This window comes from Hordeum vulgare, chromosome 3H (assembly GCF_904849725.1).
Source record: "Hordeum vulgare subsp. vulgare chromosome 3H, MorexV3_pseudomolecules_assembly, whole genome shotgun sequence".
Lineage (NCBI taxonomy): Eukaryota > Viridiplantae > Streptophyta > Magnoliopsida > Poales > Poaceae > Hordeum > Hordeum vulgare.
This window is the reverse complement of record NC_058520.1, coordinates 66,477,788-66,493,874: the sequence shown is the minus strand read 5'-3', so window position 1 is coordinate 66,493,874 and position 16,087 is coordinate 66,477,788. Positions and strand designations below refer to the sequence as shown.

General features: G+C 48.3%; 1 protein-coding gene across 1 annotated transcript; it reads right to left on the bottom strand.

Moving 5' to 3' along the window:
• Nucleotides 1-9,388: 9,388 nt before the first annotated feature.
• On the bottom strand, nt 9,389-11,169 carry LOC123439532 (acyl transferase 7-like). Its single transcript, XM_045116236.1, has one exon. It carries the CDS (start codon nt 10,944-10,946, stop codon nt 9,618-9,620), a length of 1,329 nt encoding a protein of 442 aa, XP_044972171.1. The 5' UTR covers nt 10,947-11,169; the 3' UTR covers nt 9,389-9,617.
• Between the last annotated feature and the right edge of the window lie 4,918 nt (nt 11,170-16,087).

Here is a 16,087-nt window from a genome sequence, read left to right as displayed (position 1 = left end):
TAAAATCCGAGAGAGTATCCATGTATAAAACAAAGTGTAGACTTTGGAAGAACTGCTTGATGGTAGTAAGACTATTAAGTAAAGACGGATCTTTAAAAGGAAGACAGACGATGATGGTGATAAGTCACTATTAAGAAAAAGCTCGACTTGTCACAAAGATGTTTTCGACAAGATCAAAGAGTTGACTATGATGTGACTTTCTCACTCGTAGCGATGCTAAAAGTCTGTTGGAATTGTGTTAGTAGTTGCTGCATTATTTGTGAAATATTGCACATAGCAAGTCAAAACATTGTTTCCTCGACGGTTTCCTTGAGGAAAGATTGTATGTGATACAATCAGAATGTTTTGTCGATCCTAAGGATACTAACAAGTATGCAAGCTCCAGCGATCCTTCAATGGACTGGTGCAAGCATCTCGGAGTTGGAATACACACTTTGATGAGATGATCAAAGATTTTGGGTTCGTACAAGGTTTATGAGAAACTTGTATTTCCAAAGAAGTGAATGGGAGCACTATAGAATTTCTGATAAGTATATGTGGTTGACATATTGTTGATCAGAAGTAATGTAGAATTTCTGTGAAGCATAAAAGGTTGTTTGAAAGGAGTTTTTCAAAGGAATACCTCGATTGAGCTACTTGAACGTTGAGCATCAAGATCTATGGAGATAGATCGAAACACTTAATAGAAGTTTCAACAAGATGCATGCCTTGACAAGTTTTTGAAGGAGTTCAAAATAGATCAGCAAAGAAGGAGTTCTTGACTGTGTTGTAAGGTGTGAATTTGAGTAGGACTCAAAACCCGACCACGGCAGAATAAAGAGAATAGGCGTAGGTCGTCTTCTATACCTTAGCCATAGACTCTAAAGTATGCCATGCTGAGTACCACACCTGATGTGTGCCTTGCAGCAAGTCTGTTAAGAGGTACAGAGAGTGATCCAGGATTGAATCACTGATCAGCGGTCAAAGTTATCGTTAGTAAATAAATGGACTAAGGAATTTTTCTCGATTATGGAGGTGGTTAAAGAGTTCGTCGTAAAGGGTTACGTCGATGCAAGATTTGACACTAATCCGAATAACTATGAGTAGTAAAACGGATTCGTATAGTAGAGTAGACATTTGGAGTATTTCCAAATAGCACGTAGTAGCAGCATCTATAAGATGACATAAAGATTTGTAAAGCACATACGAATCTGAAAGTTTCAGAACCGTTGACTAAAACCTCTCTCACGAGCAAGACGTGATCAGACCCCAGAACTATATGGGTGTTGGATTCGTTAAAATCACATGGTGATGTGAACTAGATTATTGACTCTAGTGCAAGTGGGAGACTGTTGGAAATATGCCCTAGAGGCAATAATAAAATAGTTATTACTATATTTCCTTGTTCATGATAATCGTTTATTATCCATGCTATAATTGTATTGATTGGAAACACAATACTTGTGTGGATACATAGACAAAACACTGTCCCTAGTAAGCCTCTAGTTGACTAGCTCGTTGATCAAAGATGGTCAAGGTTTCCTGACCATAGGCAAGTGTTGTTACTTGATAACGGGATCACATCATTAGGAGAATCATGTGATGGACAAGACCCAAACTATAAACATGCTCTACAGGTATCTCCGAAGGTGTCCGTTGAGTTAGTATGGATCAAGACTGGGATTTGTCACTCCATGTGATGGGGAGGTATCTCGGGGCCCACTCGGTAATACAACATCACAGACAAGCCTTGCAAGCAATGTGACTTAGTGTATGTCACGGGATCTTGTATTACGGAACGAGTAAAGAGACTTGCCGGTAAACGAGATTGAAATAGGTATGCGGATACCGACGATCGAATCTCGGGCAAGTAACATACCGAAGGACAAAGGGAATGACATACGAGATTATATGAGTCCTTGACACTGAGGTTCAACCGATAAGATCTTCAGAGAATATGTGGGAACCAATATGGGCATCCAGGTCCTGCTATTGGATATTGACCGAGGAGTCTCTCGGGTCATGTCTACATAGTTCTCGAACCCGCAGGGTCTGCACACTTAAGGTTCGACGATGTTTTATGCGTATTTGAGTTATAGGTGTTGGTAACCGAAAGTTGTTCGGAGTCCCGGATGAGATCCAGGACGTCACGAGGAGCTCGGGAATGGTCCGGAGGTAAAGATTGATATATAGGAAGTCATGTTTTGGTCACCGGAAAAGTTTCGGGCTCATCGGTAGTGTACCGGGAGTGCCGAGAGGGGTGCCGGGGACCATCGGGAGGGGTGTCACGCCCCAAGGGGTCTCATGGGCTATGGGAAGAGATAAACCAGCCCCTAGTGGGATGGAATAAGTTCCCACTAAGTCCCATAAGGTTTGAGAAGGAAAAAAACACAAGGTGGAAAGAGTTTCCAAGTGGGAAGGTGTAATCCTACTCCAAATAGGATTGGAGTAGGACTCCTCCACCTCCAATTTTGGCCAAACCTTGAGGGTTTGAGGCTGCCTCCTCCCCTCCCTCCCTCCTATATATACTGGAGGTATTGAGGGTTTTTGAGACACAACTTTGCCACGGCAGCCCGACCACATACCTCCACGGGTTTTCCTCTAGATCGTATTTCTGTGGAGCTCGGGCGGAGCCTTGCTGAGATAGATCACCACCAACCTCCGGAGCGTCGTCACGCTGCCGGAGAACTCATCTACCTCTCCGTCTCTCTTGCTGGATCAAGAAGGCCGAGATCATCGTCGAGCTGTACGTGTGCTGAACGTGGAGGTGCCGTCCGTTCGACACTAGATCGGAGCGGATCGTGGGACGGATCGCGGGACGGTTCATGGGACGGTTCGCGGGACGGATCAAGGGATGTGAGGACGTTCCACTACATCAACCGCATTTCTTAATGCTTCTCTTGTGCGATCTACAAGGGTACGTAGATCGGAAATCTCCTCTCGTAGATGAACATCACCATGATAGGTATTGCGTGTGCGTAGGAAATTTTTTGTTTCCCGTGCGACGTTCCCCAACAGTAAGGTGGACTCATCTAGAATAACTTTGTTTCAAGAATTTTGAAGCACAAGTAGTATTCCTGCTTAGTACATACGAAGGCTAGCAAATAGGTTGGGAAGCGACCAGCTAGAGAGTGAAGACTGTCATGAACATGCTTTATGAATGATCATCGTTGCTTACTAGCATGAGTAGGATATAAACACCATGAACATAAATATCATGGAGGCTAGGTTGGTTTCGATTCAACTACATGTATGAACATGTGCCAAGTCAAGCCACTCGAACATTCAAAGGAGGATACCATATCATCATACTACATCACAACCAATTTAATGCATGTTGTTATCCAAGATAAATCATTATCCACACCTAGCTACTTAAGAATGTCATGAACAACTATACTATCTAATTTTCATTGCAAACATGTTTGATCATAATATGCTGAATCATTGATACTAGCCTAAACATATTTACAAAAACCAAAAACAAGTTGAGTTCATACCCGCTTCTCTATGCCACAGTCACTTCATCAAATATTGTCATTATTGACTCTCACTTTGCCACAAGCGAAATACCATGTCATCATATTATATCAGGATTGTTTTGACAAACTATTGGCATGTGGGATACTTTATTATTGATTGTTAGTTGGTTATGAGTTGCCGTGAGTAAAGAAGATATTTCTTTTTATCATCGATATGGTTATTTATAATTTATGCTGAAAACTTGAACACTAACTAAGCATGTGTATACCAACGAGAACAAAAGAGTTTGTAAAAGTTTTCTTTTGTCACTTTTTGTTTATAAACTGAATTGCTTGAGGACAAGTAGTGCGTTAAGCTTGGGGGAGTTGATACGTCTCAAATGTATCTACTTTTCCAAACACTTTTACTTTATTTTTCCCTCTAATTTGCATGATTTGAATGCAACTAACCTGGACTGATGCTATTTTCACCAGAACTACCGTTTTGTTATTTTTGTGCATAAATAAAGTTTCTCGGAATTGGATGAAATTTATGAATTATTTCTGGAATATATGAGGAATTATGGAACAAAGAAGTACCAGGGGGCTACGTGTGGGTCAGCACACATCAGGGCGCGACCACCACCTGGGCGCACCCTCTTGTGTGGTGGGGCCTAAGGGAGTAAGGGACTAAGGGGTCCTCAGGCCACCGGCCTATCTCTATGGAGCGGACTCCTGGACTACTTCGGGCAGCAGGTGCCATATAGAAGGAAGATTCCACAAGACCTCATGATCAAGACAAGGACTCTTCGATACCGACGTAGTAGCCTAGGACTCTTATTATGATTGGCCTATGGTACATTATATAAACCGAGGCCAGGCTAGTCGATAGAGGATGTCATATTCATATGATCATTACTCCTAGGGTCTAGAGCACAACATACAATCTCAAAGTAGATCAACTCTGTACTCTGTACTACTCCATCAATACCAACAAGAGTAGGACGTATGGTTTTTATCTCCAACAAGAGGGCTCGAACCTGGGTAAAACACCGTCTTCTTCGTCTCTTGTTACCCATCGATCCTAGATCCATAATACAGACCCCCTACTCGAGATTAACCGATTTTAAAACCGACATTGGTGCTTTCATTGAGAGCTCCACTATGGGATCACCGAAGGATCGATGGCTCGTGTGCAGATTGCAGTTTTTTCTGGACAACGGAATTGTTTTCATCGTCCCCGCCTCCTTGAGCGTCGCTTTAATGATTGCTTTGGTGAAATTGTGCGCAATTGAATCTACAACAACCCTAGAAATGTTTTGTCATGTTCCGATGGAGGAATCTATGGCGATCTTCGATGTACCGGACCTGTGTCGAATTTGGATGATTTTAGGGCGAGGGGTCCAATATCCAGCTCAGATACCTGTTGGACAATCGAACCATTCATCGACTGTGGAATTCCTATATCTATCACCCCTCGAAATTTTAGCCCGATCCGACTATCCAAACTCCTGGAAACATCTAGTGAGTATAACAAATTTTGGATCTATTTTATTCGCGAAAATGAATCCGACCCGAGTTCATCTTTCTTCATGAACAGGGTTTCAGACATCCTTCTTGGAGGATTTTTTAAAGGGTATCATGTGTTGTTCTAAAACACATGCCCATAAATTTTGAGCCTTTTCGAAGGCAATGTTCATCGTCGCGCCGGTGTCAAACTGGCCCGACAATATTGCTTCACAACTTCCAAGCTGTAACAGCATCGACTATGCCACCGCTCTATCGAGGAACGACAACCATGTCGGATCATCAACACGGTTAGCCGACCAAGAGTTTGGCATCGTGAGGGCCGAATAATCATTAAGAGAACCTCGTCACCCACAGTTTGCATGGATCGGGCGCGCCGTTGCTTCATCAAGCCAGCATTGACTGCGTCAAAAATTCCAAATTGCGTCAGTATAGCAGCGCCATCTCTTTCTTAAAACCGATGTTTTAAACACCGACTTGCTTCGACACATCGGATGGCATGGGGGCTCTAGCGTCACCTTGACGATCTACTCCATCACCTCAGCTAGACCGAGGGCTTCACCATCTCTTCATCAACCTGCTCCGAGGACTTCGACGTCATCAGACGACATGTTTCGTCATGTTAGCTAGACCGGGGGCTTTGCCTTGCCATATCGACCGTGTTGTGTCGCCACTTCATCAAGACGGTCTCTTTGATCGGGCACCTCGGGACCGGCTTGGGGGCTGGGACCTTGACCCGCTACAAGCTCGGCCCATGTCACACCAAGTACATTAACTAGGTAAGTCACTTTCATGCTCAATTTTTTAAAATTTTAATTTCTGTGCGGTTCAACCGAGCATTATATTTGTGTTAGACAAAAAGGTTCTTTGTTAAAAACTTGTTCATAGCATTTTTTGTTAGAAACACTTCCTTTTCCCATGTTACCTCGGGGCTCTTAAATTTATATGAGCTGTTTTATAGTAAGTGTTTTCTTCTTGGTCGTTGCAAAGTCTTTTTCTCTCGCTCCTTTCTCGACTCGAGTGTGTGGTCTATAGCCGGATTTCCTGGTTTATTTCTAAAGCCGCTCTAGTTCAGTTTGCTAAACTGACCTCGGAGAAACACTCCACCTTCGGGATATGGAGGTTGAAGCCGAAGGCTGAACCGTTTGAAATCTTATTGTCACGTAAACTGCATTTTCTTACATGAAAATGAAAAGAAACTGAAGTAATCATGTAAAGGTCCAGCTTAAAATTATTTGTTTGTATTAACACACTTTTCAGTAATCATATTTAATGGCATATGCTAAATATGGATTACTACTAACTTAGCATTATTTACTTGATCAAAACATTCGGACCGGCATCCTCACGCGAAGGCGCAATTTCGATCTAGTTGTTGTTAGGACTGCTCTCTCTCTTTCAACTGGACGAAGAAAGAAGAGGAACGAGCTGAACACACGGTAGTTTCAGGCTCCGCGTACAGCCTTGTATCTCAGCTCATACTGATTCACCCACAAGGCACATAACGATTACATGGCCAGTTATAGCCCAGCGGCACGCACGCACTCACATGGAGACCCGACCGCTCATGCATGGAGCCATGCAACGTCCCCATGAGATCCGGCCTCCACTCCTCAACTCCGTGCGCACGCACGATCTGCATGTACAACCGCATCCACGACGCGTCCGACGTGTATGATACGGCCTGCTCCAACGGATCGCAGCGGCCCTTCGCTAGTCACGCCACCAATCTAGCTACAGCCACGAGTGTGACTTACACACACGTCACACGTACACACACCGTCATGACCCAGCCCGCGGATCCGACCTGACGCACCGACGTCGGTCGCACCGTCACGGACCCGACCTGGCGCACTGACGCCGGTCGCACCGTGCTCCGTCACGACTTATTTTCAACAATCACCCCCTAAGTCGTGACCTAGAGGAGCGCCGGCCCGACGTCATCGTCGACCGCCGCGACAAGCGCGTGCTCCGCCGCTTCCGCCTGACGTGGCCTCGGGCACTCTCGCCGGAAATGTCCACGCTGGCCATAGTTGTAGCAGCGCCCACGGCCTCCTCGTCGCTTTCCTGCGCCGCCCGACGCCCTGGTGCCCACGCCGTCATCATCGTGGTCGAAGCCGCCGCCGTGCTGACGTCGCCTTGCCACCCATTGAGCCGCCGTGAGTAGGAGCTGGTCATCGCCACGTCCGCCATTGTCCTGAGTGCGCCGCCTTGTCCGCTCCTTGAACGCCTTCAGCCGGCCAAGCGCCTCCTCGAACGGCATCTTTTCGATGTCGCAGAATTGCTCAATTCCGGCCACCACTGCGTACAGCCGGTCCGGCGCGGTGTCGAGCAGTTTCTTGACCATGGCCGCGTACCTTGCTGCCATGCCGCTGATCCTTCCGGCGTACGCGTCCAACTCGTCGCCGTCCTCCATGCGTAGGCGATCGAACTCAACGTGGAGAGTGAAGAGCCGCGCCGCGCCGCCCTCACCCGGTCCGCACCGACGAACCGCGTTTTTAGGCTCTCCCACAGCTCCGCCGCCGTCTTCTTCGACGACACCTGTAGCAGGATGTCTTCGGAGAGCGCTCCGAGGAGGTATGCCCTCGCCGGCTTGTCCTTCTTCGCGATGACTGCCGCCACCGAGTCCTCCGCCGGAACCACCGCTTCCCACAGCCCTTGCGCGTCGAGGTTCGCCTCCACCTTGATCGCCCACACGGTGTAGTTGTCACCGGTGAGCATCGGCACGGGGAGCGACACCGTGCTCCCTCCGGTGCCGTACGGGACGATGGACATGGTCGACGTAGTGGATCGCAACAAAGCTATGTATACCAGATGTTAGGACTGCTCTCTCTCTCTCAATTGGACGAAGAAAGAAGAGGAACGAGCTGAACACACGGTAGTTTCAGGCTGCGCGTACAGCCTTGTATCTCAGCTCATACTGATTCATCCACAAGGCACACAACGATTACATGGCCAGTTATAGCCCAGCGGCACGCACGCACTCACCTGGAGACCCGGCCGCTCATGCATGGAGCCATGCAACGTCCCCATGAGATCCGGCCTCCACTCCTCAACTCCGTGCGCACGCACGATCCGCATGTACAACCGCATCCACGACGCGTCCGACGCGTATGATACGGCCTGCTCCAACGGATCGCAGCGGCCCTTCGCTAGTCACGCCACCAATCTAGCTACAACCACGAGTGTGACTTACACACACGTCACACGTACACACACCGTCATGACCCAGCCCGCAGATCCGACCTGACGCACCGACGTCAGTCGCACCGTCACACCCGACCTGGCGCACTGACGCCGGTCGCACCGTGCTCCATCACGACTTATTTTCAACAGTTGTTATGCTCGGTACCTTCTCAACTCATCAAAAACTCTGTCATGTCGCCTACCCGATATAAAAGTGTGGATTTCAAAAATAATTCCGGAGCCGATGGAGTTGCTTGTGTTCAGTGATCTTGGAGTTTGCTTGGTTCCTGGAATCTTTTGATCCGTTCCTCATGGCGGGTCAGACGGCAACGGATTCAGAGCCCAGAGTGAGTAACCAAAGCAGCCACCCTGCACAGTGTCAGACAAATAGTAGTATTATTAGGCAACCGCACTGCACAGCGTCAGACAAAAGGATCAACCAGCCAGCCAGAGCCAGAGGCTGCGACCATCGTCACCATTAAACTATGCCTTTCTAGCAAACCACAACCACGCACAATAATCCATCAGATTAGATGCGTGGGATCTTTTTATATAAGGTGGAGTAGATCATATGTAGCGTTTGTCTTGAGCAGACGCCCAGCGCTACCGTACCGGCGGGCGGCGGCATGCGAGTGAGCTTAACCAAATGGGATTTCGTAATCAGCTCACCCATGTGGTTAGCTTATGCGGTCTTCTTTTAAGCTGCCCACGTTGTTATTGTGTGAAGCATCTTATCGTTGGCATTCTGGGTTTTCTCTAAGTGGGGGAGTGAGGGGAGCGTGCAGTGCAGATCTAGGAGACATTTTTTGGTTGGACTGCACTGTGTGTGACAGCCTGCTGCCTCTCAGGCGAGTGTTTAATGCTGTACTGGTCCATTGGAAAGACAGTAAGATGGGGGGTCAGTCGTCAGTGTAACTGTCCATTCAGGAGGAACAGATTCAGCCACGATCTTAGTCAACCACATCCGAGGTTCTGACGGCCTGAGCTGAACTCCATTTATAGATAGATGCAGAACAGGTTATGTTGCAAGTTGCAACGAGATGCATGTTGCAACTAGCAGGTAAACAACAGCACGTAGTCAGAAGACGATCCAAGCGGGTCTGGTAAACTGTAGCGCAGTGTAAATAATCACCAACTCCAGACGGAGCAAGCACCAATCTACGGAGTACATTGCACGCTGCTACGGCGGATGCCAAGCTCCTTTCAGTCAGCGAGTGACGGGAGAACAAGAGCTCTGTATCCAATAATAGTTTATTATACTACATGGAAAACAAGTTTAGTTGGTGGCTTTCCACCAAACCCATACAATCAACTCCCCAAATTCAGGACCAGTTGCTTATTTTCAGTTACGCTACACACACGATCAATCCATTCCACCCATCAACCAACCCAATGCAAACCATATCTCTCTATAATCACGCATCCTTTTGCCTTCGGCTTGATTTCTTCTACGGACAGCTCCGATCAGTTCATGTCGAGCATTCCCTCGTGGAAGGCGGCGACGCGGTCGGGCGTCACGCACTGGGTGATCAGCCGCGCTCCTGGCTTGTGCGCCCATGGCTTCACCAGTATGCACGTCGCGATGTAGTCCAGGTTCGTGAGGGGCACGACGTGCGCCGGCGGTCCCCAGCCGTAGTCGACCTCGGCGAACCCGAGCCGCGTCCAGTCCGACACCAACAGCGTCCGGTAGTCCGACGTGATCTGATACGGGTCCACGTCGCCGTCGGCCCCGGCCTCCCCGGTCGCCCACCGCCCGAACTCGGACGGCATCCGCCTCTTACCGTCCTTGATGATCTTCACCACGTCCGGGATGGAGGAGCCGGACACCTTGCCCGCGGGCGCCGAGACGCGCATGATGTAGTAGCAGTTACCGTAGAACCCGGCGCCGGCGCGCTGGAGCGAGGCGTGCAGGAGGGGGCGGGCGTTCATGGCGAAGCAGAGGTGGACGGTGGAGTCTGGCTCGAAGCCCGCCGCGCGGGTGCGGCTCTGCCACGCCTTGGCCACAAGCACCTCGAACGCCGAGCACCAGGAGCCGGCGTGCTCCGTGTTGTACTGGCTCTTGAAGTGGTTGATGTAGTCCGCGGAGATGTCCATGGCGAGATACTCGAGCCGCCTGGCCCCCGCGGGGCTCGGCAGGCTGCCGACGACGGCGCCGGCAGGGTCCGGGATGGCCTCGCGGCCCCACTGCGGCTCCACCGTCAGACCTTCGACGCTGCTGCGGCCGCGGGCGAACTCACCGACGGCGGCCATGAACTGAGCGGCTCCAGGACCGTCGGAGACGGCGTGGCTGAAGCGGAAGCCGACGACGAAGCCGCCGCAGGCGAAGGTGGTGACCTGGACGAGCAGGACGAGCCTGCGCTCGTCCTCCTCCTGGGCGGGCGTGGGCGGGAGCAGCTCGTCCTTGGCGATCATCATGGGGTGCTCCAGGTACTCCACGTCCTCGAGCGCGCAGCCGGCCGCGGCCTCCGTGAACCAGACGCCGCTGCCCTCGCCGCCACAGTCGACCTGCAGCAGCCCCCCTTCCTCCGTGAACCCCAGGCGGCCGGCGAGCGGGTAGTAGTGGACAAGAGCCTGCGCCAGAGCCCGCTCAATGGTCCTGGCCGGGCCAGCGTCGTCGCCGCTGACAAAATGCCGGTCAAGAGCCGGCTTGAAGACGTGCAGCGACTCGATGAGCGCCATCTGGGTGGGGTAGCGGTCGAGCCAGGACAGGCGGAGCGGGCCGACCGGCGTGGGTTCGGCCGGTGTCACCAGGCGCTGCACCACCCGGTCGACGGACTTGTTCACGGCCGCCATTGCAACCAAGCCGCAAGAACTGAATGCAGCTGGCGGGAGAGAAAGAAGTGATCGGTGGGCTTGGAAGTTCGGCAGTTAGCTGACTGCTACTGCTCCTTGCTTGGATTTGGTGGGTGGGTTGCTTGACTTGCCATTGAAGGGGAAGCGCGTGCTACTTATAGGGGGTGTTGCGTAGGCTCTTGGCAGTGACGAGGATGAGAGTCGGATGGAAGCTCTGTTCTGCGTGGAGACGTCGGGGTCAAAAGGTGGTAGACGCTGCGGCGCTTTCATAGCTCTATCCAGTTGCTTGCAACCAACCAAGTGCTTGGAATTCGATTACACAGGGACAGCAGCTCATCTTACATTTTTCAATAATGCTAGATCTACAAAGACTTACAAAGGTTTACTTAACCTTTCAAACTAATTCTTCCTTTTTCCCTGATTTTCAGTGAGAGTGGAGCCCACCATCCCCAATTACCAATCACAATCCTATACATCAGTTTATATGTAAAATCTTTAAGTAAACCTTTACAGATGTAGCATTACTCTACATTTTTACTAGTGCTAGTAAATATGACTGTGCATTTTTGCAGACGCTTTGTCAATCTTTCTCCGATCCTAGCTATGTACGTAAAAGATACTTCGAACATTAAACGAGCATGAAGATTAAGGAGACTTCTTTCTCTTTTGAGTTTTTCTAACGAACATGTCGCGCAAGATCTTTGGTTTTCCCCTAGAACAGATGAAAAAAAATGGTTTGCTTCTTATATATTCGTTCAGAATGATTCTTCCCTATCTATAGTTCATGGCCTATTAGAAGTAGAAGGTGCTCTCGTGCAATCCTTACCGATAAAAAAGATTGCAATCAGGTTGATAATAATCGAATGACATTACCTCGTCGGTCCGAACTAAGGAATCTGTTATAAATGTTTTCATATGGATATTGTTTTCTCTTTGACCAGGGATTGCTATATGAAAAGAAGTAGAGTTTGAAAGAGGGAACCAAATGCTCAAACCGAAACTACTAGAGGAACGAATTTTCAATAGTTAGATCCAGCTTTATTCGGCTAAAAGGAGTTTTAATTGAATTTTTTTGACGAGAATTTAGTCAAAGTCTAGTTTTTATTTTGGCCAAATAGTTCATTTAGGATTGTTGTTGTCCGGACCAGGGGGCGTAGAGTGGGAGGGGCACATTAAGGATGCCTTTTTCTTGACTTTGAAGCATTTTTTGGGCGTTCAGTTACTAATTCAAAGGATTTTCATACATTATTTGATGTAAGAGCACTAGTATACATATGCGGTTTCTTGTCCGAATTCGGTACAATGTTGTGGATCCAACCGTCCATGCCCGGTGGCAAAGAAAATCACATCGACATGTATATTTATTTTGTACTTTCTCCGTTTTAAAATGACTGTCTTAAGCTTAGTACAACTTTGTACTAAAGCTAGTACAAAGTTGAGACAGTTATTTTGGAACGGAGGAAGTACCAAGTTAATAAACATCATGCAAAGTAGAAATGATATCCCCGCTACTTTGTTTTGCACGGATCTTTCAAGGATAATTGATATTTATAGTACCCCAAAAGATTATGCACAAATAAATAGACAATGATACAGTTCGTCTGATTATTAGAAGAACACCATTATTTAGATTTCTAATAACATGCTAACGTGCAAACAATTTGGAAGTCGCTTCACTTATTTAAAGAAACATATTAACATGGATTGGTCTTTAAGTGTAAAGAAGATTCTAAATTGAATTGTTTGCTAAATACTGCTCTCCAAGTATATGGATCCTATAATAAATTCTTGATAGGAAAAGGCAGCAAGGAATTTATCGATCCATACATCTATTTATTACATGTATTCCCTTGCTATTTGCTACGCCTAATTAGTACTCCATCCGTCTCAAAATTGTTGTCTTAGATTTATCTAGATATTAATGTATCTAGTCACATTTTAGTATAAGATACACTCATTTCTAAACAAACCTAAGACAAGAATTTTGAGACGGAGAGAATACTTTAGATATGCAGATCATTGAATTCGACAATCACACTCCAATATTTCATTACAACTAATCATTTATTCTGATAAATATGTTACATATTGGGGTATGCTTTCCCATCTCTCATAGTATACGATTCGATCTTGCAAGAATTGTAAGCAATGATCAGGTTGACAAATAGATCAACTAATAATTAGAGCAAACAAATGTATAGAAGAAAGTTGGAGAAGACGCACGTCACCACGCAGTCCAGAAGCTCGCGGGCCCCTCTCATGTTGGCGTCGTCCACCTTGGAGACTTCCGACCCCAGCGCCTCCACCATCTTGGTGAAGAAGTTGAGGTAGCCACCGTTATACTCCGTGCGGGGTAGCACCGGGACATCCTTGACGAAATAACTTGACGCAGTGTGTCTGCACCATCTATGCCTGGGCAACGTCGTCCTAGGCCTTCTGGACGACGTCGGAGGCCTCACCAACCTGCGCCTCGAGCGACGCCACCTCTACCTCAGCATCTCCCTTGCGCTTGAGGGCAAGTTGAAGCTTCTTCTCGATGTCCTGGAGCTGGTCCTTGAGCCCATCGACCTCCTTCTGGATCTCATCGCGCTTTGACTCGTAGCGGGACTCCTGCTGCTCCAGCTTGCCGAGGTGCTCCTCCAGGAGGGCCTCCCGCTCCGTGACGACCTTGGTGTCGGTGTCGACATTTATCGCGGCCTCCTTCTTCTCGAGCCGGGAGTTGGCCTTGGCGCGCGCCTTCTCAAAGGCGGCTCTGTCGACGGAGACCTGGTTCTCCAGGGTCATGAGGCGCTCGTGCTCCTCCTCCTAGTCGGAGGTGGTCCGAGCGGCCTCCCGCTCCCGGATGACCATGCCCCCTTGCAGCCGACGATAGACTCCTCCCGCTTGGCCAACTCCTCCTCACGGGCGGCATACTTCTGCTCATGTGCAACAGTCGCAACCTCATGCGTCCGAAGCTCCTGCTGTCGAAGGGTGATCTGCTTCTTCACGCACTGGGCGCGGAACTCGGCCTCTCGGCGCCGCTGGTCAGCCTCCTCCACATCGCAGACGACATTCTTCCACAACTCGTTGGTGTCATGGGTGGTCTTTCTCCTCTGCTCCTGGGCCGCCTCATCCTGCCGTCGGCCCAGCTTGACGTTCACCTTAGCCACAAGGCGAGCCTCCTTCGCCTAGAGTCCGACCTTTAGCGCGTCGAGGGCAGCACGGGCTTTCTCAAATGCCCAACGCGTGAAGAGGGCGCTCCTGCTGATCCTTTAGAGGACCAGGCACGAGCGCGCCCTCACGCCGCTTCTTGAGGCGGCTACCCAGGAAATCCCTGTGGAGGCCTGATACGTCTCCAACGTATCTATAATTTTTGATGGTTTCATGCTATTATCTTGTCAAACTTTGGATATTTTGTATGCCTTTTATATCTTTTTTGGAACTAAGTTATTAACTCACTGCCAAATGCCAGTTCCTGTTTTTCCATGTTTTTGACCCTTTTCAGAGGAGGATTTTAAACGGAGTCGAAACGGGACGAAATTTCCAAAAAGATTTTTTCTGAAACAGAAGAAGATCAGGAAGCTTGAGAACCAAGGCAGGGGGCCTCCAGGGACCACACAAGCCCCCTAGTCGCGGCCAGGGGGCCCCGCGCCTCCCAGGCTTGTGGGCTCCCTGGGCCACCTCCGCCCTAGGTCTTCCGCCTATATATTCCCTAAAATCCCAGAAAAATCAAGAGATCACCGAAAGTACTTTTCCGCCGCCGCAAGCTTCTGTCTCCAGAAGATCCCATCTGGGGCACGTTCTGGTGCCCTGCCAGAGGGGGATTCGGATATGGAGGGCTTCTTCATCAACACCATGACCTCTCCGATGATGCGTGAGTAGTTCACCACAGACCTACGGGTCCATAGCTAGTAGCTAGATGGCTTCTTCTCTCTCTTGGATCTTCAATAAAAAGTTCTCCATGATCTTCATGGAGATCTATCCGATGTAATCTTCTTTTGCAGTGTGTTTGTTGATATCCGATGAATTGTGGATTTATGATCAGATTATCTATGAATCTTATTTGAGTTTCTTCTGATCTCTCTTATGCATGATTTCATATCCTTGTAATTCTCTTCGAGTTGTGGGTTTTGTTTGGCCAGCTTGATCTATGATTCTTGCAATGGGAGAAGTTCTTGGTTTTGGGTTCATACTGTGCGGTGACCTCACCCAGTGACAGAAGGGGTAGTGAGGCACGCATCGTGTTGTTGCCATCAAGGGTAAAGAGATGGGGTTTTCATCATTGGTTTGAGATTATCCCTCTACATCATGTCATCTTGCTTAAGGCGTTACTCTGTTCGTCATGAACTCAATACACTAGATGCATACTGGATAGCGGTCGATGTGTGGAGTAATAGTAGTAGATGCAGAAAGTATCGGTCTACGTGTCTCGGACGTGATGCCTATATGTATGATCATTGCCTTAGATATCGTCATGACTTTGCGCGGTTCTATCAATTGCTCGACAGTAATTTGTTCACCCACCGTAATATTTGCTATTTTGAGAGAAGCCTCTAGTGAACACTATGGCCCCCGGGTCTACTTCACATCATATTTTCAGCCTTACACTTTTTCTTCGTTGCACTTTCCGCCTTCAGATCTCACTTTGCAATCAAACTTGAAGGGATTGACAACCCCTTTATAGCGTTGGGTGCAAGCTCTTTTGTGTTTGTGCAGGTACTCTGTACTTGACGAGATTCTCCTACTGGATTGATACCTTGGTTCTCAAACTGAGGGAAATAGTTACTGCTCCTGTGCTGCATTGCCCTTGCCTCTTCAAGGGAAAAACCAACACAAGCTCAAGAGATGACACAAGATTTATGTCGCCGTAGCAGAAGGATTTCTGGCACCGCTGCCGGGGAGGATCAAGTCAAGAACTCATCCAAGTAAGTGTCACAAACTCATCTGTTGCATTTACTTTTTTGCCTCTCGTTTTCCTCTCCCCCACTTCAGAAAAACAAAAATTTACAAAAAAACATTTGCCTTTTTCGTTTGTCTTTTCGTTCGCCCTTTTCTCTCGCTTGCTCTTTGTTCGCTTGTGTGCTTGCTTGCTTGCCGAAGTCACCATGACTGAAAACACCAAACTTTGTGACTTCTCGAATACTAATAATAATGATTTTATT